Source organism: Schistocerca cancellata, chromosome 2 (genome assembly GCF_023864275.1).
Source record: "Schistocerca cancellata isolate TAMUIC-IGC-003103 chromosome 2, iqSchCanc2.1, whole genome shotgun sequence".
Lineage (NCBI taxonomy): Eukaryota > Metazoa > Arthropoda > Insecta > Orthoptera > Acrididae > Schistocerca > Schistocerca cancellata.
In genome coordinates, this window is record NC_064627.1 from 689330722 (window position 1) to 689353324 (window position 22603).

General features: G+C 39.0%; 1 protein-coding gene across 1 annotated transcript in view; it reads right to left on the bottom strand.

Annotated features, from left to right (window-relative positions):
• The window catches only part of LOC126162437 (uncharacterized), an 89230-nt gene that overhangs the window by 25002 nt on the left and 41625 nt on the right, over positions 1–22603 (bottom strand). Inside the window, exons 4-5 of the mRNA XM_049918946.1 lie at positions 15104–15235; positions 1154–1346 (exon numbers count right to left, since the gene is read on the bottom strand). Of these exons, the coding sequence (XP_049774903.1) occupies positions 1154–1346; positions 15104–15235 (325 nt within the window). The remainder of the gene's footprint in view (positions 1–1153; positions 1347–15103; positions 15236–22603) is intronic.

Here is a 22603-nt window from a genome sequence, read left to right on the forward strand (position 1 = left end):
TTTAGGTTCTGTATTTTGTGTGGGTATGGAATGGAGTTTCTGGAGGTGTGGTGAATGTATCAGGCCTGCAAGGCAGCATTTGTCTGATATGAGGGGATGTGGGGAGGTTTGGAGGCTGTTGTAGAGTTGGTGAATAGTTGTAGTTCAAGATGGGGGTAGGAATTGAAGAGGTTGGAGAGGTTTTTTGAGGTGGCAATTTGCATGCAGCTCTAGTTTTCTGAGGGCAAGAATTTCAGTGTGAGAGATGGGATACAGGAATTGGGATTGCAGTGCAGGATTTGATGCATGGAGAGGAGGTATTTCAAAGAGGTTCAGACCTGCTTTACATGATCTTGCAGTACTAAATTGGTCAGCCCATATCTGGCAGAATCTGTCCAGATGGAGGTCACTGTGGAAGGAGAGGTTGCAGCCGGAGATAGGTAGTTTGATGGTAAGCCATTTGGGGGTGTCCCATGAGCCAGGCAACAATGTTGGAATAGTATGTGGGGCTGAGTTCTGGTTAGAGATACGGAAACTTTTCTGTACAGGTGCAGATGGATAGGGCACAGATCCATTATGTGATGTATCCTACATTCCCATAACCCCCCTGCCACAAACCTTTCCTTCACCCACATATTCCCTTCGCAGCTCCCACTCCAGCACTACACAGACTTCTATTCCACAAATGCAGCCACAGACTAGCCTTTTTTCTCCTCCTCTACTTCTCTACCCTCCTTACTGCACTTAGCTGCCCAGTCCTGTCACCACCATCCCTGCATGCTCCCACAAGCAGCACTTTACTCCCCCCAACACTGCCATATCTCCTCCTTTCCCATCCCAGGCCCCTCCTTACATCCACCACCCAGATTGCTTCTCCCATCACGCACTGTTGCTCACAATCTGGCCAGGGACAGTGGTCATGCGTGTGTAAGTTGTTTACGTGTGAATGCTTGTGTGTATGTTGCCTAATTCAGAAGAAGGCCTTTTGGCCAAAAGCATACTAGTTTAGCAGTCTTTTTGTTCTGCCTGTATGTTATTCAACATCTACACTATATGGTGAGCAGCAATTTAGCCTTTTCATAATACTGAAATCAATAATTTCAATTTTATGTCCCTTTTATGCAAGATTAAATAAAATATACCTATTAAAACCAGAATACAGAAAGGACCTTACCCTCTTCAATGTCAGTGGAATTTTCATTCAAAAGTACATTAATGATGGCAATAGTTTCTTGTCGAACAGTTGCCAACTGCGGTGTGTAAGTTGAAATATTCCACCTGGCAGTTTCAAGTAACTGTGCTAACATAATGAGCACAGCAGGAATACTGAATGACTTCCCTTCATTCACTGTACCATCTACAAACACCTATAACAGACAACAGTCATAATTATGCTTTCAAACAAATAAAGTTCACAGTAAAAACAAATAAATAAATAAATACGTAATGCTGTTAGCTAACATTTAGGCTACATGATTGCACCCCAGGCAATAAACATTGCTACCTGCTGCAGGTGCAAATGGGAATCTTCAGTACTTGAATCTAAATCAGGGGCCTCTAAACATTTTAGCCTAAGGGCCACACTGATGTTTTCACTAAGTCCCAAGGGCCAATACCTAGCTATAGTCTAAGTGTTCTTGAGGCCTGATACCATAGTACTGTTTTCAACTCCCTGGTACAATTCAGAAATTTTCATGACACTTACCATAGATGACAGTCTTCACGAGCTGACACTGAGTGGCGCTGCAGTAGTCATTATAAAGTGAACCGTTGATTGTTTGACCTTGAGCTGTGGTCTTAATTTAATGTAATATACAGTGTTACAAATAAATACCACTCTTGAAGGCCACTGTAACACACTTTCATTACACAATGTTACTTCTGTATGTTATTAACGCAAGCACCCCAACAATTAGTCAGATTATAGTGTGGTCTGTGTATGGTATCTGCACTGTGGTATATTTTCCCCGCTTCGCATTCATCACCAAGTGGTGGCAATAGTGGTTACCTCTTCATTCCCTGCTGTCACCACTGGCATGCGTCACAAAAAGCTCATCATACCAACATACTGCAGAGCTGAATTGCTTGCAAATTCTTGTTTCAAGACTAGACAATGGATGATATATCTGTGACACAGGGAGTGGTTATGGACTCCACTCTACAATTTCTGTTGATTCATATGGCCACGTGTCCACGTAATTTTACTGCCATGTTGATAGCCGATGCGCATACTGCCTTTTATGTATTGTTCCAACTAATGGGTGGTTATAATTAAACTTTCCCTATTTAACACATTATAATACAGAAACTAATTACCATATGAGGACCAAACTCGGTAGCATTAATGTCAAGGGCATGGGGAAGAGAAATAATGCAGAATTAGTTCAATCGAAACACTTTTCATGTGCTGCTACAGTACATCATACCATTACATACCAGTACAATTACTGCTACAAAAGGAGCTCAATATGGTGCCCATCAGTGTCCAGAAGAGTCTGAAAGTGCAGGACTGCATTCTGCACAGCATAATGAAACATGTCCATAGGTAAGCTGACTATCTCTCTTCATATGCTGGGCTTCATAATTCTTTTTACGAATTCATTTCCTAAATCACTGAATCGAGTAAGAAATGTCAAAGTGCTGCAAAGTCACTTTGTTTTGGGGACATCCATATGCATTTTTGGAACCCAATGGGAACACAATTTGTGAAAATTTAAGCGATTTGTGACAGTCCCATACAAAACAGTTTTTGAATTTCAGGGAACTCATCACAAAGCATTCTTATTGTGAACCATCCGTTTTCCTGAATTTTCATTTGCTTGGTCAGCCAAACCATTTTTTTTACAACATAAGGCCATCCACTCCGTGTTTTGTCATGAGCACTGGTTCATCCATCATTGAACTGTCTCACCCACTTTCTCACCATTCCATCAGTTTTTACATTTTCGTCATACGTCTCAACAAGCTGGCAGTTCAAAAACTGTATTACTGAACGCACTTCACAGACGGTGGGCTCAGAGATTGTCTTTAACATTCTGAATGATCACTAACAAATGTAAACTCAACACAGTCCAGCGGTAATGGTGACACTGGAAACACAAATGAACCTGAGAGACAAGTGTGAATGTGCAGAACTGCAACATTAGTGCCACAGTGGTGATAGAACGAAACAGTACTTACTTTCTGGACATGCCTCGTAATGCTGCAAAAGAACAGGAGACAAAGAATTAAGTGGAAAGATGCAATTCTTTGTACGCGATGTTGATAAAAACTTGAACCAGGAGAAATATATTACTGAGCCACTCAAACAACTATTGCTAATTATGCGAAAACAAATCCACATCTTTCAATGTACGGACAAGAAATTGACCTTCTATGGATGTCTAGCACTAGTGTTTGCAAGGGTCGCTAGTCCCTGCTGACAGGCAGGCTGAAACTCCAGGCGATCAGACTCATTTCGCTACGCTGCTGGCAACACACACGGACAGAGGGACCCTTTTTTTTTTTTTTTTTTTCCCCCAATGCTGCATTCCTCTCGGCCACACTTCAATGTATTCTTATGCAGTTATGAGTAAATGGCATTGTGCACCATGCAGAGAGCAACAAAGTGACACTTATACAATTTGTTAGGCTGCTGATCGGAGACCTTGGGAAGGAATGTTAGTTTTGAAGCACATGGAATGTGAGACTCTCACAAGGGACATTGGTGATGGAAGCTGAGTGAAAAACTGTTAAAAAGAGGAGAAAGGAGAGGAAAGAAACTCATGGTAAAATAGGGGGGAATGATGAGCAGAATTCATGCACTCAATCAACTGCAATGGTGATTATGTGGTCCTACATGAAAAATGGAAGGGGAAACAAAGTTTTTATGCGAATGAGAAATGAATTTTAGGACATTCTACAATAAGTCAACATCAGAGCTGGACAATGGACCCAGTCGGTAGCTGCCACAGCTAAGCAATGTAATGCAGTACTCTACTTCCGACCTAGTTCAGGCAATCTTTAGAGAATTGGGCATTCTTTTTAAGTCGTGTAATTAACTGTTTATGGAGTTATAAAGTTGAAATTTTTTTGCATAATTCCAGCACACCCCCAATATAAATGTCAATTTAATTTTAAATGCAGGCCTAGTGCCCATGGCAAGAGGTGATACCTGACAATGGAGAGATTATGGCAAACACAGGGCAATCTCCATATCAATATTATTCCCTTTAGATAAGCTGAAAGCATTACAATCTTTAACATATTTTGCTTAGTTCTGCTTATTAGTGTCTTATGGTATAGATTTACACACTCACATACAACTTAAAAAAGAATACATACTGACTCCTTAAAAAGAAGCAGTAAGAACAGAATGTCACATTCACCAACTATCATCTTTTTACCACTCCTTCACAACATGTTTATTCACTAATAAACTCCAGCATAAATAATTCAACACAATTTGAGAAAAAACAGTGATGCCAACAGGTATAATACTAGAAGAAAAAATGATTTGTTTTAATCGTTACTAAAGCTGTCAAAAAGAAGAAGAGTTCAAAGCCGCGAACTTCTCAAAAATTTTCTCAAAACTTGTAGCACGCATATCTAAGATAAAGTGTACTATGGTTATAATAGGAAACATTCCACGAAGGAAAAATATATCTAAAAACAAAGATGATGTGACTTACCAAATGAAAGTGCTGGCAGGTCGACAGACACACAAACTAACACAAACATACACACAAAATTCAAGCTTTCGCAACAAACTGTTGCCTCATCAGGAAAGAGGGAAGGAGAGGGAAGGAGAGGGAAAGACGAAAGGATGTGGGTTTTAAAGGAGAGGGTAAGGAGTCATTCCAGTCCCGGGAGCGGAAAGACTTACCTTAGGGGGAAAAAAGGACGGGTACACACTCGCACACACACACATATCCATCCACACATATATCACATATATCACATATATCACATATATGTGTGGATGGATATGTGTGTGTGTGCGAGTGTGTACCCGTCCTTTTTTCCCCCTAAGGTAAGTCTTTCCGCTCCCGGGACTGGAATGACTCCTTACCCTCTCCTTTAAAACCCACATCCTTTCGTCTTTCCCTCTCCTTCCCTCTTTCCTGATGAGGCAACAGTTTGTTGCGAAAGCTTGAATTTTGTGTGTATGTTTGTGTTAGTTTGTGTGTCTGTCGACCTGCCAGCACTTTCATTTGGTAAGTCACATCATCTTTGTTTTTAGATATATAAAGTGTACTATTATTTACATAAGTAGTATTAGCCACATTTTTTAAAATTTTCCCAAAATTGTTAGCACATGTAGCTAAAAAAATTACTACTATTTACACGAGTAGCATTAAACACTAATATGTTCATTTTTATTAAATTGAAGCCCGTGTTGTATTTAGCAACCTAAAAATAGCCAGCATGTAGCCATATTCACAAACAAATCACTTAGATGTAGTCCTTAAACTGATTTGTTCCATATCATTTTACAAAACCTGCAAATGATCCACAGAAAAAGCAACATGCTATAATATGGAGCTCCTCTCACAGCCCTTGACAAGACAACAAAAGATATATGAACATTATATTTGTGTTATACACTGCAGTTGTGTCAATCACAGTTTGTCTAAAAGTAACTTGTCTTATGAGAAAACTAATAGCATTAAGGAGTAAAGATACTTGGGAAATAGAAGCATTCCACGTCCCTGAAGAGACTTCAAGATGTACAGTTATTATATACATTACACAATTTTCATATTACCTGCTTTAGCTGCACATCCAAAAAGATAATAGGGAGTGGAAGAAGGCAAGACCTAGTCTTCTGGTTATGAATGTGAGATACTTCTGTATGCAAATATACCAAACTGAAGTGTTTTATTTGTTTATCTGAGTGATGACTCAATTTTAGCTAGTCATCAACTTGAATGCCAAGGATTTTTGCAGTGTTTCACTTACTTGACAACTCTTAATGTCTGTTTTTTGATACCAACAATTTGCTCTTATCTGTTCGAACAGGATTATGTGCATCTTTCCAAGATTAAGACTTTAGATGCTCACCATGATCCATTTGAATGCGTATTTAATAACTGTTGGGCCACATCTGGTGTGGCTGTGTTTGGGCCCTAGATTAATATGGTTGTATCATCAACAAACATAATAGCATTAAATTAAGAATAAAAGCAAACTCAGTACTGAAATATATGGTACTCCATGTTTCATGTTCCCCTTTTCTGAGTATTTCTCTTCATGTAGATCAGTTTACGATTTATTCTCTGCCAGCAGTAACTTGCATAATATATTAGTATGAGAGGAAAAAAAAGAAAAAGTTAAATTATTAATTTTTGTTAGTTTGCACATACATGCCTACAGTCCTGGACACACAGAAATTCCTGACCTCAGTACAGCAGCATGGTGCTGTACGAGTCAGAACAAAATACCCAACCCATTGTAGAGCCAAGCACTAATTTGTTTTCTGTATTTGAAGTGGAATAATGGTGCAATGGACATAGCTGAGTTGGAGGAAGCATACAGCCACAATATACCCTTATATAATGTGTTGAATCGGTGGTGAAGATACTTCCAGTAAAGTCAAACAAATCTGAATGGCAAACAAGCAAGTGGCAGACCCGTGAAGAACCGGTAACCACTAGAGAAGTGAAAATGATGGTGTTTGAAGATTAGCGTATCACAATTATAGTGATAGAGGAAAAAATGAAAATCAATTTTAGATCAGTTTTTTACACCTTGAACATGACAAATGTCGCAGCACAATATATTCTGTGACTGTATACACCTGCTCAAAAATTCATCTGAACCATGACAACAGTGTAAATGCTGCAGCTGGGTCAAGCTAATTGACGCAACTTTTTTAGTCACCTAATAATCATGGATGAGTGCTGAGTGTAACACTGTTATGCCGAGGAAAAGGACCAAGCAAGGAGTGTCAAAACATGGATTCACCACTGCCCAAAAAAAGGTGAAGATCTGGCTATCATCTGGCAAGGTAAAGTTGAGTGTTTTTAGACAGCCAGCATGGATTCCAAAAACATCAGTCAAAGTCAACTTGCACCTTTCTCACATGATATATTGCCTTCAATGACCAACAAAGCAGAATACTGTCAAATGATACTTCACAAAACCCAAAGAAATTCTGGTCATATGTAAAGGCTGCTAGTGGCACCAAAGTTAGTGTCCAGTTCCTAATGAGCAAGACAGGAACTGAAATAGAGGACAACAAAGAAAAAGTTGAAATTCTTAACTCCATTTTCAAATGTACCTATACAAAGGAAACCCCAGGAGAACTGTCCCAATTTAATTCTCATACCACTGAAAAATTGAATGAAATAAGTATTAGTGTCTGCAGTGCTGAGAAACAGCTGCAATCGTTAAAACAACAAAGCTTTAGAACCAGATGGAATCCATATCAGACTCTATGCTGAATTTGCGGCCGAGTGGCCTCTCTGGTAACTGTAATCTACTGTATATCCCATGACCAAAAACTATGTCCAGTTCTTAGAAAGACGTGCAGATCACACCTGTCTACAAGAAGGATAGTACGGGCAATCCACAAAACTACTGTCCAATATCCTTGACATCAATTTGTTGCAGAATTTTAGAACATATTCTGAGCTCAAACATAATGAAGTATCTTGAACTGAATGACCTCCTCAGTGTCAACCCGCATGGATCCCGAAAACATCGATGATGAGAAACCCAATTTACAATTTTCTTGCATGAATACTGATAGCTTTGATCAAGGCAGTCAGGTAGATGCAGTATTTATTGATTTCCAAAAAGCATTTGACTCGGTGCCACACCTACACTTATTGTCAAAAATTTGATTACATGAGGTATCAAGTGAAATTTGTGACCGGATTGAGGGCTTTTTGGTATGGAGGATACAGCATGTTATCTTGGATGGAGAGTCAGCATCAGATGTAGAAGTAACTTCCGGTGTGCCCCAGGAAAATGTGTTGGGACCTTTGTTGTTCACGTTATATATTGATGATCTTAACAGTAATCACAGACTTTTTGTAGATGATGCAGTTATTTGAAACCAAGCACTGTCTGAAAGAAGCTGCATAAATATTAAGTCAGATCTTGATAAGATTTCCATGTGGTGCAGAGATTGGCAACTTGCTTTAAATGTTCAAAAATGTAACATTGTGCACTTCAAAAAACAAACAAAAACATTTCTTATAACTATAATATCAATGAGCCACTGTTTGGAATCGGCAAACTCATACAAATACCTGGGTGTAAAACTTTGTGGGTATATGGAAAGAAATGATCACACAGGCTTAGTCATGGGTAAAGCAGGTGGTAAGACTTCAGTTTCTTGATAATATACTGGACAAGCACAATCACTCTATAAAGGAGATTGCTTACAAATCACTCATATAACTCATTCGAGAATATTGCTCAAATGTGTGAGACCTGTACCAAACAGGACTAACAGGGAATATTGAAGATACACATAAAAGAGCAGCACGAATGGTCACAAGTTTGTTTGATCCATACTGAAGGAACTGAACTGGCTGACTCTTGAAGATACATGTCAAGTACCCATAGAAAGCCAATTAACATAGTTTCAAGAACTAGATTTAACTGATGGGTCTAGGAATTTACTAGTATCCCCTACGTATTATCTCCTGCATAGGTATGGTGAGGATATGATTAGAATAATTACAGCACACACAGAGAGATTCAATCAATCATTCTTCCCACCTTACATGCATGAATGGAACAGGGAAAAAAACCAAATAACTGGTACAATAGGCTGTCCTTTGCCATGCGCTTCACAGTGGTTTGCAGAGTATAGATGTAGAATTAGATGTGTAGTGCTAATGAGTCATGCTTGTAAAGGGGAAAATAGTATGCTACTGAAAAAAAAAAACAGAGGAAGTCACAGGATAATGTCAAGACAAAGGGTTGCTAGAAGGTGTTCAAAGGGATGCTTTTGTTCAATGACCCACACTAGCTACGATGTGGGCAGCCTCTGGTGACCTGCAGGATTGATTCACATACCTACTTAAGCTCACGTGCCACCTCGTTACATGATGACAGCAGCACTCTTGGCACATGAAGTCAAAACTATACTGTCAGTGACATTACATACAAGGGTGTGCAGAAAATTAATGCCTCCGAATTTTTCCATTCTGTTCTCAATTCCAGTTGAGGTCTTACATATCATGCTTATTTCTCAGTTGATTTTCCCACATCACTGACAGAAGTTGCAACCTTTTGCCACTAGAGGGCTCCGAATTGTAGTGTGTCACTTGGTGGTGCGTAGTGTAACTACATTGGTGCACGAGAAACAGCATGCTACAGTCTAGTTTCTAACTGCATACATCTTGGCTCCGACTGAAATCTATATGGACCACCCTCTACTTCAGCATGAAATGTCAGACGACACATGAGCGCTGTGATATGTGCAACAATTTGATGCCTTGGATTCACTGCCACTGATTGCCTTCTTTGCAGTCCCAACTTGGCCCCATGCAATTCTCATCTTTTTCCAAAATGTATAGAACTCCTTCAAGGACTTCACTTTGATTCTGTAATGTCTGTCTCCTTCCTACATCACTCTGCCATTTCTATTTCCCCCATAAGTGTCTGCGAAGCCTCTTATGATTCAATGTGTAGAATACGAGATCTATTCAAAAAATTCTGGAACGTTGTCCACAAAACTTTTCTATGCCTACCTTTTGCACATTGTGTATAGTCTCCTTCAAAATACTCACCTCCACAATTGACACACTGTTCCAATCCCATTTTCACTTCAGCAAAGCAGTCTTGGTATGCCTCTTGCTGCATCAGGTAAAGTGCCATCTGCGAATTTTCTTTTATCCTGTCTGCCGTTGCAAACACTTGTCCTTTCAATGCAATTTTCAACTTTGAAAATGAAAAAGAGTCCACAGGGCCCAGGTCTCTCAGTTGCATGATCCAAAAGCTCTTCACAGAATGCGAGGTGAAGGTCTTTCTGGTCTTGACTAATGAACCGTAGCAGGAACTCGGCAGCAACACAATGGACTCCAAGATGCTGTATCAGAATTTCAGGACACAATCCAACTGCAATGTTATAGTCTTCTGCAATCTCATTGGTAGTCAGTCTCTGATTGGCATGCACAATTTCATTGATGTTCCCAACATGAGCTTCGGCAGTAGATGTCAAAGGGCGTCCTGAACGAGGGTCATCTTTAACTTTCACCCAGCCATTTTTAAACTGTTTGAACCATTTGTAACAATGAGTGTGGTTTAAGCACTCGGTACCGTAGGGTTTGTGAATCATTTTGTGTGTCTCTGTAAAGTTTTCCTTGAGTTTCATGGAAAACTTAATGCAGACGCATTGTTCCTCTAACTCTGTCATCTCTAAATTCACAAACTGTGTGACACAATGTCAACACAGCACTGAATAATAACTACTGGACATACAACTATGAAACTTCTGGAAGTTACACATTAAACACAGGCATGTGCAGATGCCAATTGCATTTCGCTCCAAAACACCACTGGCATGAAATTATGAATGTTCCAGAAGTTTTTGAATATACCTCGTATGTGTCTAATTGCTTTACATCAGGGCAGGCCAAACGCTGCACAGTGTGCAGATGTGTGGAAGTGCTGCACATGTGCGCATGTGTGCCACAGTGAGCGACAGCGACATCTGTTATTAGACATGTCTCCTAAATGAACGGCGGCAGCTCCACTTCCCTGTTTATGTGGTACAAGCAAGAACGCAACATACCCACTCTCGTTTACCCCTGCTGACCATTACCTTAACAGAGAAGTACTGAGAACTGGCAGGTACTGTGAAAAAGTAAAGGACGCGAGATATATGTTCTCAGTCATTTAAAAATGACTGGGAACTGCAATTATTTTTTGTAGCCATTGGCGAAAACTCACAGTGTTTGTTGTGCCGCCGAATAATAGGGGGCTAGCGTAAGTTCCCAATTAAAAGACGCTACAATACATATCACAAAGACGAGCGTAGTGTACTCGACAGTGAAGAACGGCAAGCAAAATTAAATGTCCTTAAGAAAATGGATAAGACACATCAACTCGATTTTACTGTATGTCAAAGTAACTGATACTTCTTGAACTCTTGGTTTCTTGTGTTACATTTATGTCTATTTTACTGTACGCTGCACAATGTACTGTTTTCAATTTTCCAAAATGACAACCATACTAAATCTTCACTGCAAAAAGTTTTAAAATCGCATTAAGAATTGCACAACCTGGGAAACCTTTTTCCGAAGGGGAGTTTGTGAAAGGGTGTCTAATTGATGCTGCAGAACTTGTGTGTCCCACGAACGTTAGCAGGTTTCAAGAAATCAGTCTATCCAAACAAACAGTAACAAGACGTATCAGTGCTATTGCCAGCGATGTGCACAGGCAGCTAATAAATAAGGCTAAAGACTTTGTTGCTTTCTCTGTTGCGCTCGATGAAGCAACAGATCTTACAAAAAGGTTCAAATGGCTCTGAGCACTATGGGACTTAACATCTATGGTCATCAGTCCCCTAGAACTTAGAACTACTTAAACCTAACTAACCTAAGGACATCACACAACACCCAGTCATCACGAGGCAGAGAAAATCCCTGAACCCGCCGGGAATCGAACCCGGGAACCCGGGCGCGGGAAGCGAGAACGCTACCGCACGACCACAAGCTGTGGACAACAGATCTTACAGATACAGCCCAGGTTGTGATATACATACGAGGTATCGATGACGCACTTTGTGTAACAGAGCACATTTTGGCGTTAGTACCTCTGAAAGGGACTACTAAAGTTGCGGACTTACTCCAAGCTGTCGAGCAAGCGGTTGATGGTGTTGCTATGGACTGGAATCGGTTAGTCTCAGTGACCACAGATGGAGCACCATCAAAGCAAGGTCATCAGAGAGGACTCATAGCACAGATGCGCAAAAAGCTAGGGCGCACAGACGAGACATTGTATGGAATTCACTGCATTCTGCATCGAGATGCGCTTTGTGCAAAATCAGTAACGTTAGCAAACGTCATCCAAATTGTTGTGCGTACTGTAAACTATCTGTAGACACATGGGCTTACGCATCACCAGTTTTGGCGGTTCTTGGAGGAATTAGGAGCGGAGTACGGCGACATACCTTACTATACTGAAGTACCAGTCGAGGTAAAATGCTGAAAATATTTTTTTATTTACGTTTGGTTATAGTAACGTTCTTACATGAGAAGGGAAAAAGTGAACCTATGTTGGAAGACCCTTGTTGGATATCGGACCTTGCATTTCTCGTGGACATTACGTCTCACATGAACAGCCTGAACATCAGTTTGCAAGGTGAAAATAATTTAATTTCTGAGATGTTAGAAAAAGTAAATGCCTTTGAAAGGAAGCTTGCACTTTGGGAGAGCCAGCTATTGATAGAAAACACTGCACATTTCCCGACTCTTGGTCTGGTCCATGAAAGTGCCAGATTTCAAGAATACGTGTCAATAATTGTAAAAGTTAAGGAACAATTTCGAGCACAATTTGCAGATGTTACGAGCATGTCTCCCGTCATTCGCCTCTTTGCTCAACCGTTCTCGTCGTCAGCTGAAGATGCTCCGAATGATCTACAGATGGAACTGATCGACCTACAGTGCAATACAAGACTGAAGGACAAGTTCTTTGAAGTGCGAAGTACAAAAGAATTCTATGAAAATTTTTCACAATAAGAATTTCCACACCTGCACCAAGAAGCTGCGAGAGTTATGTCCATATTTGTGAAAGATTTTTCTCGGTGATGAAAATGAATAAATCAATCTTTCCATCAAGCATAAGTGACGAAAATCTTTGCAATTGCTTGCGTTTGTCAAAGAGCCGTGCTTTTGTGCCCGATATTAACTATATCATTTCTCATGACCAGGGATAAACGTGTTTGGATTTATTCCTTTCGTAATTAAAAATTATTGTTTACTAACTGTGCATTATTGCCTCATTCTGCTCCATGTTACATTATCATCAGAAAAATTGGTCATTAAACCGACTGTTCCAATGTATACTTACATTTAGGGTTTTTTTTTTAATGTGTGAAGGGCTACGCTCAGCTCGATAAAACATAACATTCATCTAATTGTCAGTTATTATGCACATTTCAGATGGAACCGATGAAAGATATAGCAATAACGGTATTGAAATAACAGGCGATCATCGAGAGGTCTGGGGTTATCATTCTGTTCAGAGGTCAGTGAGACAGAAATTATGTGGGTCTAACTGAGGGCAACGAGAATTAGTTATAGCAAACCTTGCATTAGTTTCATGTTATTTGAAATCATGAATAAGGTTCGTTGGAAGTCGCTAAGTGCTCTCTTTCGTAAATACTACATCAAAAACATTACGCGTATTTACGTGCCATCAGTCAAGCTGCCTTAATAAAAACCCACGGTTGTTAACTGTATTACTTGTCTTACTGGGTAAAAACTGATAGCATACAAGTAGACATCTCAATGAGTAGACTGTGACAGTATTTTAAATGTTTAATACGCGAAATACCTTCCCACGGTTGGCTTGCAAGTTGTGGAAAGAGCACTAGAATGCGCCGGTCCGAGTATCCCAGCAAGTGGATAAAGCGACATCTGTGCGTAGAAACATGCACTACATGAACACTGACGGCTGCGGCGTGCTCGCTGTGACCTGGAAGTTGCACATGTGCAGGAGCACCGCACGCGTGCAGAATTTCTGGCCGGCCCTGCTTTACATTATACCTAATCCCACAAACAGTTTCCTGGGCATCCATGACAGCAGCTTATTGATTGCCAACAGCTGAGGTACTGTTTAACATCATATATTCTAAGGAATACACTTTATTTCTAAAATTTTATTTCCCTTTTACAAATTTCATTTTCTCAATATTCTCAAACTGGGGAGGCAATCAGTGCAGTAGGCACATAGCAAAACTTTAAACCTTTATTCTGTTCTATAGTACCTATACACCACTAAGTGATTCAACAAACAGATGACTAATAAATTTGTCCACTGAGCAGCTACATTCAGATACACACAAAATAACAAATATATGAAAAACAATCAAACATGATCCCTAAGTATCTTGAGTTAAAGATATGCAGCAGAAGTTTACTTGTATCTATTGCTTTCTGCAAATCACTTTAATCTATATCGCTAAACAGTTAAAATGGTCACTTGGCACCAGTTGAACATTGCCTGTCTAATGTCTTCTAGAGGCAACAAAAGTTAGAAATTGTGTATGTCTCTTGAGGCACTGTAATTCACAGCACGCGAATTACTCACACAATTTCCGTCAAGTATTTGAGAAAGAGAGTACTTAGCAAGTTCTGGTAAACTTTATGCATAATTGCAAACATTTTCAAATTTTTTCCTTTTTGACATACCCACAAAACAATGAAATGAAAAGAGTTTCTTGTTTACTACATTTCGCTGTTCATCCAATAAAACTTCAGCATCAGGCAGGATGTTTTACTTTATTACTTTTGCAACACATTTTGCCTCCAGTCTCCACATATACCACTGAATGTACCTGCAAAATTATATCAGTGTACAGCTCATAGTAAATCATAAACATCGAGATGTTGAAAGTATTAGAGAAGGAAAGATGCTACTCAACATATAGCGGAGATGCTGAGTCGCGATAGGCAAAAGATTCACACAATAATAGCTTTCGGCCAATAAGGACACACACACACACACACACACACACACACACACACACACACACACACGTCAGACCAGTCAGACTGCAGACGTGTGTGCTAGTTGTGTGTGTGTGTGTGTGTGTGTGTGTGTGTGTGTGTGTGTGTGTGTGTCTCTTTTGTGAATCTTTTTGTTGTGCCTATTGCGACTCAGCAACTCCGCTATATGGTGAGTAGCAACTTTCCTTCTTTAATATTCTTACATTCCATCTTGGATTTTCCAATGTTTGAGATGTGTGAAAGCTTTTACAAGCTTAACATCAAATGTTTAACATGTTAATTCATTTCTACAGTAATCTGATGTCTGAAGCTGTTTTATACATGGGAGTTCAATTATGTAAGGAATCGGTGTGGGAGTTATTGGTTTGACACAAATAATAATAATAAAATTTCACAAAACGCCTAAATATAATCAAATACCTTAAAGATGGAGCGTCTAACATAAAACTTACGTGTAAAGTCTGAAGCCAAATTAAAAGGCTAGGCCACTCTCTTCTTGTTGCTGTTTCATGTATGCTTGGGAGTAGAAACATCTCAATGTAAAGTTTCCCACTAATGAGACGTTCATTAACTAAAGCAACAACCTGAAAAGTAATGAAAATGATTAAAGATATTAACACTTATAGTAGTGTACATTTACCTATCTTTTGTCAATAGAAGATTTTACCCAACTTTTAGTTTACCAAAATCTAAACTTTATTCACTATATCTACATATAATTGCACTTGATTTTATCACATTTAGGCACAAACAAAAGGATGCTTTTAACCCACAATTATAAATGGGTTGTAAGCATGCTTCCGTGTAATGTACTAATTGTTGGTTTACAGTATGGTTTTCTGGGAAGTAAAGATAAAACTATAATAAAAGTGAAAGAATAGTTCAAAGAATTATATATTTTTCACAATGCTTACCATATCCAATGTTGCCCACAAGGCAGCGTTTAGAATTAACACAGTCAAGTGAAATGTTCGTGGTGTAGGATAAAGAATTTTTTAAAAAAACTGCTCCTCTTACTTGTACATTAAATTCACATTGAAACTTATGGCAACACTGAGTAAATTTGAAGGCTCAGAAAGTTTCAACAATGGTTCTCAAACAAAAAGACAAGCTTACCAAATGCCAAAAATATGACAACTGGACCAAAGCTCGCTGTTTATACAACTATCAACAGCAGAGCCAAAGAGGAACAAAGGAAGTTCCCAACAAAACTCTTATGTCATCCATCCCAGAAGTATGTGGTATCCATATCAAATAGGACAAAACCAAATATGTGGTGCCATGAGTAGTACCCAGAGCCATGGAGTTCCCAGTGGTTTGCAGATGTGGATGTACATGTAGACACAGATAAAATAATGGAAACACAGTCTTTCAAGTAGGATGGCATAGAGCAAGATATGCAACTGCTAACCATCTAGATAACATGTAAGTATCATAACAACTTGTTTGGAAAGGCAGGATACCATCAGTCATTCTTCACTTATGCTCATTTCACACAGTTCTCACCGTATTTATTGCTGGCATCAGTTACAACAGTGTTGGCTTTTTCTGGACTACGCTTATAAATCTTATTTGGATTTCTACTGTGCACACTCTTGATAACCATGGCTACAGCTACAGACACTATCTAGATATCACTTGTTATTTCTCTCTACGATAGTACTGTATATGCAGTGCAATGCAAGAACTGATTAAGGCAGCTCATTGTTTTGTACAGACTTAGCTTCTTCAGCTATAAATAATTGTTAGTTTATACAGTTCAGAACTGGTGAAATACTAACATTAACCCAAAAATACATAAATAAATAAAAAACTTTTGTGTGCACAATGCAGACATTTTGAGAGCAAAGGGGACGCTGACTGTGAATATATAGTTACAATAAAGTTGGCATGCAGTGAACATACGATTTTTTAAAAGTTCTGGGAGCTGGTGTCAAATCTTATTTTTTCTGCGAACATTGGTCTTACTCTATTTTTTTCTGCTCCAGCCGACAGGTACACACTCACCTTTCATCTCAAATTGGTAATATTTATATGTGGCATTCAGTCTGATTTGCCTAGCAGAGCTTTGACACATATGGATCTGTATAAAAAAAAAACTTGGTTTACAGTGATTTTGTGCTTTGTTGAGTGGTTCTAATCTTCAAGTAAGTTCCTAAGTTAATCTAATACATATTCAACAGCTGGCTCATTTTTAGTTCCTACCCTTTCTATCACTGTCAGAAAACATTCATTCACTGAAGTTTGTGACCAGTGAATTACATATAGTTCCACCAAGATAACATATGCTGTCACGAAATGAAATATACTTTGCTTTATTTCTTCCTGTTAGTTTACGTTCCAATCTGTTTCTACTTTACTTCTCAGACTGTTTTAACAATTTTATGATGATGGCAAAACCTTCAAACAAAAACTTGCTCACTCAATATCATCAAGGTCCTAAAACGGCAAACTGCACTGTGTAACAGTCATATTACCTGAGGAGACAGAAAAAAGCTGCAATAACCAAAGAACACTGCAGGGTAATTCCATGTCAACTCACCTAGGCGTCTCTGTTTGACCATCATGGATTCAATTGAAATTGCATGTCCCCAATGAATAACGGTAAAGTTTAACATTTGTGAAAGGAATACTAGGCAAGGTACAGTCACTTGTTCTCCATGTGTGAATTTGCGCAGACTGGGCAAGAATTTCCTGGAACTTTAAGCTGTTATGTCTCAGGTAATATTTTGTTGAAAGAAATGAAATTTGGCCATCTTGTACAATGTTATACACTCCATTAAGAATAATAACAAAATAATTTTACAAACCATGTTCAGCCAGAAAATTTTGGGCAACATTGTCTGAAAAAATTTCAAATTTTGTCTTTTTAATCTCTCAGGGACTAAAGGTATGACTATGATGAATGTGAAATTTGGCATTTAGCAAACTAATAATACAAGGTTACTCAATATGAAGTTTCATTTATGTAATACTTTCCAATACTGAATAAATTAAGTACAAGGTTGACGATTTTGTAAATAGGGCAAACATCCAGTATTTTTTGACCTCATTTTGCCAAACTTCTGCTATAAAACTTTCCAAACTGAGCTCATTAGGTGGACCATTGTTTTAAGTACAAAAAAGTGCATTTCATTATCAACGTGCACAAACAATTCTAGATAATTTGAATCAAAGTTGGGTACAAAATAATGTCATGAAAAAAATGGAAACTTCGGATTCTTATATCTCATGCCGTAAACACATGCTGAACATGAAACTTAATATGCAATAAGTTGTTAGCACATGGATGTTGAATACAAAATTTCATTCGCCAACTATTTTCTAATAATGTACAAATTTACTGAAAAGATGACAGTTTTTTTCAAAGAGGTGAAAATAGGGCACATTTGACACTTCTTTCACAAATACTATTTTCTACTGGAGCTTCAAAACCAGTCTCATTTGAAAGTACATGTTTTAAGTACATATATTGTGTTTGAACATAATGAATTACCTCAAAGAAAACAGTCTATTGACACACAGTCAACATGGGTTTAGAAAACATCGTTCATGTGAAACACAACTAGCTCGTTATTCACATGAAGTGCTGAGTGCTATTGATAAGGGACTTCAGATCAGTCCCGTATTTCTGGATTTCAGGAAGGCTTTTGACAGTGTACCACACAAGCGGCTCGTAGTGAAATTGCATGCTTATGGAATATCGTCTCAGTTATGTGACTGGATTTGTGATTTCCTGTCAGAGAGGTCACAGTTCATTGTAATTGACGGAAAGTCATAGAGTAAAACAGAAGTGATTTCTGGTGTTCCCCTAAGTAGTGTTATAGGCCCTTTGCTGTTCCTTATCTGTATAAACAATTTGGGAGACAATCTGAGCAGCTGTCTTCTGTTGTTTGCAGATGACACTGTCATTTATCGATTAATAAAGTCATCAGAAGATCAAAACAATTTAGAAGAAATATCGGAATGGTGCGAAAAGTGGCAGTTGACCTTAAATAATGAAAAGTGTGAAGTCATCCACACGAGTGCTAAAAGGAATGTGTTAAACTTTGGTTACACGATAACTCAGTCTAATGTACAAGCCGTAAATTCAACTAAATACCTAGGTATTACAATTAAGCGCAATTTAAATTGGAAGGAACACAAGAAAATGCTGTGGGGAAGGCTAACCAAAGACTGAGTTTTATTGGCAGGACACTTAGAAAATGTAACAGACCTACTAAAGAGACTGCCTACACTACACTTGTCCATCCTCTTTTTGAATACTGTTGCACAGATCCTTATCAGATAGGACTGACTGAGTACATCAAAAAGTTCAGAGAAAGGCAGCACGTTTTGTATTATCGTGAAATATGGGAGAGAGTGTCACGGAAATGATACAGGATTTGGGATGGACATCATTAAAAGGAAGGCGTTTTTCGTTGCGATGGAATCTTCTCACGAAATTCCAATCACCAACTTTCTCCTCCGAATGCGAAAATATTTTGTTGACACCAACTTACATAGGGAGGAACAATCACCAAGATAAAATAAGGGAAATCAGAGCTCGTACAGAAAGATATAGGTGTTCATTCTTCCCAAGTGCTATACGAGATAGGAATAATAGAGATTTGTGAAGGTGGTTCGATGGACCCTCTGCCAGGCACTTAAATGTGATTTGCAGAGTATCCATGTAGATGTAGATGTAGATGTAAGCCGTGCTAGAATAGGAGATTTTATTTTCAAGTTGAGCTAGCAATGCTACATAAACTGAAGCAAAATAGTCGGAAAAATCACACTGTGAATAATGTTTTAACGTTGGCTTCTTATGTGTATTTTGTTAATTAAAGGCATGATAAACATGAAACTCTGGATACAACAACTAAGCAGTGCAAGGTTTTCCAATATAACATATTCATATTCCATATGTCTACAACATCACTTCGAACTTAATTTTTGTAAAAATTACAAAATAGATCACATTCAATTCACTTTTAGAAAATCTGTTTACTACAGCAGATTTCAAACTAATCACAGTTGGAAAAAGGATGTTTTCAAGCATTCAGAAAACCACATTTGATTTTCCAATGTGCACTAACAATACCTGAAAATGATGGACAAGTTTGAGGGAATGTACCGCGGCAACAAGCTAGACTGCACCAACCTTTTGATAGTGTTTTGTTGCTTGTAGTCTGCATTTTTTAATTTTTAAACTGACAAGTAACGTACTGCATTGGTCCATGGTGGCACATCACTACCAGTTCAAGAACATGAACTGTCAACCTCACTGCCATTGGGGTATGCCCGACAGCTGTGCAATAACAGCCACAGATATCTTCATCTAGGTTCCCAAGCCTGTAATTTGGTTTCTTAAGTTGGATGCCAAAGCCTCGTGCTGGTACCTCTCTGCTTACAAAGCCATTTGCTAAGAACTTTATCTCTGATTCACAAATCTGCAGAGTATCTCACATAGGCAGCAAGCAAAATGTAATATCAGTTTTGTTTTAAACTTCTTAACTTAGAACTTCGCATTTTTTTAAATTTTTGTGTTGCTTTCTGGTAGTTCATTTTCTAAAAATTGATATTGTCAGCCAGTGATAATGCTGAAGGAAGAGAGTGTGGAAATGAGGTAGTGTTCTGGTACCCAACAAGCATCCTGTCTTTTGGGCCAATAAATGAATGAGCCAGGCCTTGGAGATGCATAACTAATACCAGTGTATCATTTTGTTCCCTTGATATGTCAATACCGGCAATGTTGCCAATGCAGCATTCATTATCATACATAAAGGCAATGTAATGGTCTAGTAACAACTCCACTAGTTCCAGACTTAGCATGGCCGCACTAGATACTATGGAAAAAAAATGTATTGAGTCATTAGAAACTTTGCTGATACAAACTGAGCTTGAGTCAAGCAGTACACATTGATTATGTTTCCTTGTACAGGCAACCGCTGTTTATCTGCCATCTTTCTTCTTGAAAGCTTTTCCTTTCTTTGATTTCTCCTTTTGCCATATACAAAAAGATTTATTCAGTTTTTGCGACTCATGTTGGACGTCAAATCCACTTTTCAGGGGAGGGGTGGGGGCTAAAGCACATTATTTTGAATTAGACAGGTATTAAGACTTTAATAGAAAACAGTATTGGTAAAAGAAGTGTCAAATATGCCATATTTTCACCTTTTCATAAAAATAGTCATATTTTTGAGAAAGCTGTCCGATATTGGAAAATAGTTGGTGAACGAAATTTTGTATTCCACCTCCATATGCTGCCACCCTATTGCTTATGAAGCTTCATGTTCAGCATGCGTTTACTCTACAAGATATAAGAAACCAACGTTTAAATTTTTTTCGTGCTGTGATATTCACACCCAACTTTGATTCAAATTATGTAGCACTTTAGCATGCACTGGATAATCAAATCCATCTTTTGTACTTAAAACCATGAATTTCCTAATGAGCCCAGTTTCAGAAGTTTTACAGAGTGTAGATTTTGGCAAAATCAGGTTGAAAATACTGCAGTTTTGACCTTTTCACACAATCATCAACTTTGCACATAATTTGTTCAGTACTGGAAAGTGCTAAATAAATGAAACTTTACATCTGATAACCTTGTGTTGTCAGATTACTACGTGGCAAGTTTCACCTTCGTTAGGGTCATATCTTTAATCCCTAAGGGATAGAACATATAAAGTTATACAAGACAGCCAAATTTCAATACTTTCAACAAAATATTGCCTGAAACATAACAGCTCAAAGTCTCCACAAATTCACACTCGCTCTGCGCAAAGTCGCGCATACAGTCAAATAAGTGACTATATATTGGCCAGTATTGCTTCGACGAATGTTAACCTTTACTGATTTTCATCAGAGACATTTGGGAGTGATCAAATAATATCATCAATATCAGTGAGGTTCGAGCAGGAAATTGTACTGAAATGAGGCAATTTCAGATGGAATCATCCATTATACACACATCAAAAACATAGTTGCATTGCCCCGGTTCCCAGAGCTCCTGAAGACAAACGTTGACTGTGGATATTGTATCACAGACACAGACACTTTGACTGTTCAGAAATGTCACGAAACCTGCCCAAGGATGTAAACAACCATGCATGAGCAGCACCTATTAGACGGAAGGGGTCTGATAGCTGATAGTTCCAGTCATTCCATAGGAAGGAGATACACGGCTCGTGTTGTCTGTAGTTCAACCCTGTCTAGACGGCCAATAGCGCAGTTCGATCGTGTCTGCATTGTTACTCTGTGCCAGGAAAGGCTCTCAACAAAGGAAGTGTCCAGGCGTCTAAGAGTGAACCAAAGCGATGTTGTTCAGACATGGAAGAGATACAAAGAGACAGGAACTGTCGATGACATGCCTCGCTCACGCCACCCAAGGGCTACTACTGCAGTGGATGACCACTACCTATGGATTATGGCTCAGAGGAACCCTGACAGCAACGCCACCATGTTGAATAATGCTTTTTGTGCAGCCACACAACGTTGTGTTCTGATTCAAACTGTACGCAATAGGCTGCATGATGCACAACGTCACTCCCAATGACCATGGCAAGGCCCATCTTTGCAACCACGACACCATGCAGCATGGTACAGATGGGTCCAACAACATGCCGAATGGACCGCTCAGGATTGGCATCACGTTCACCAATGAGTGTCGCATATGCCTTCAACCAACCAATTGTCAGAGACATGTTTTGAGGCAACCTGGTCAGGCTGAAAGCCTTAGACACACTGCCCAGCGAATGTAGCAAGGTGGAGGTTCCCTGATGTTTTAAGGTGTCATTATGTGGGGCCGACATATGCCACAGGTGGTCATGGAAGGCGCCGTAATGCCTGTATACGATCCGTGCATGCCATCCTCCAACCGACAGTGCAACCACATCGGCAGCATATTGATGAGGTATTCGTCTTCTTGGACGACACTTCGCACCCACATCGTGCACGTCTTGTAAATGACT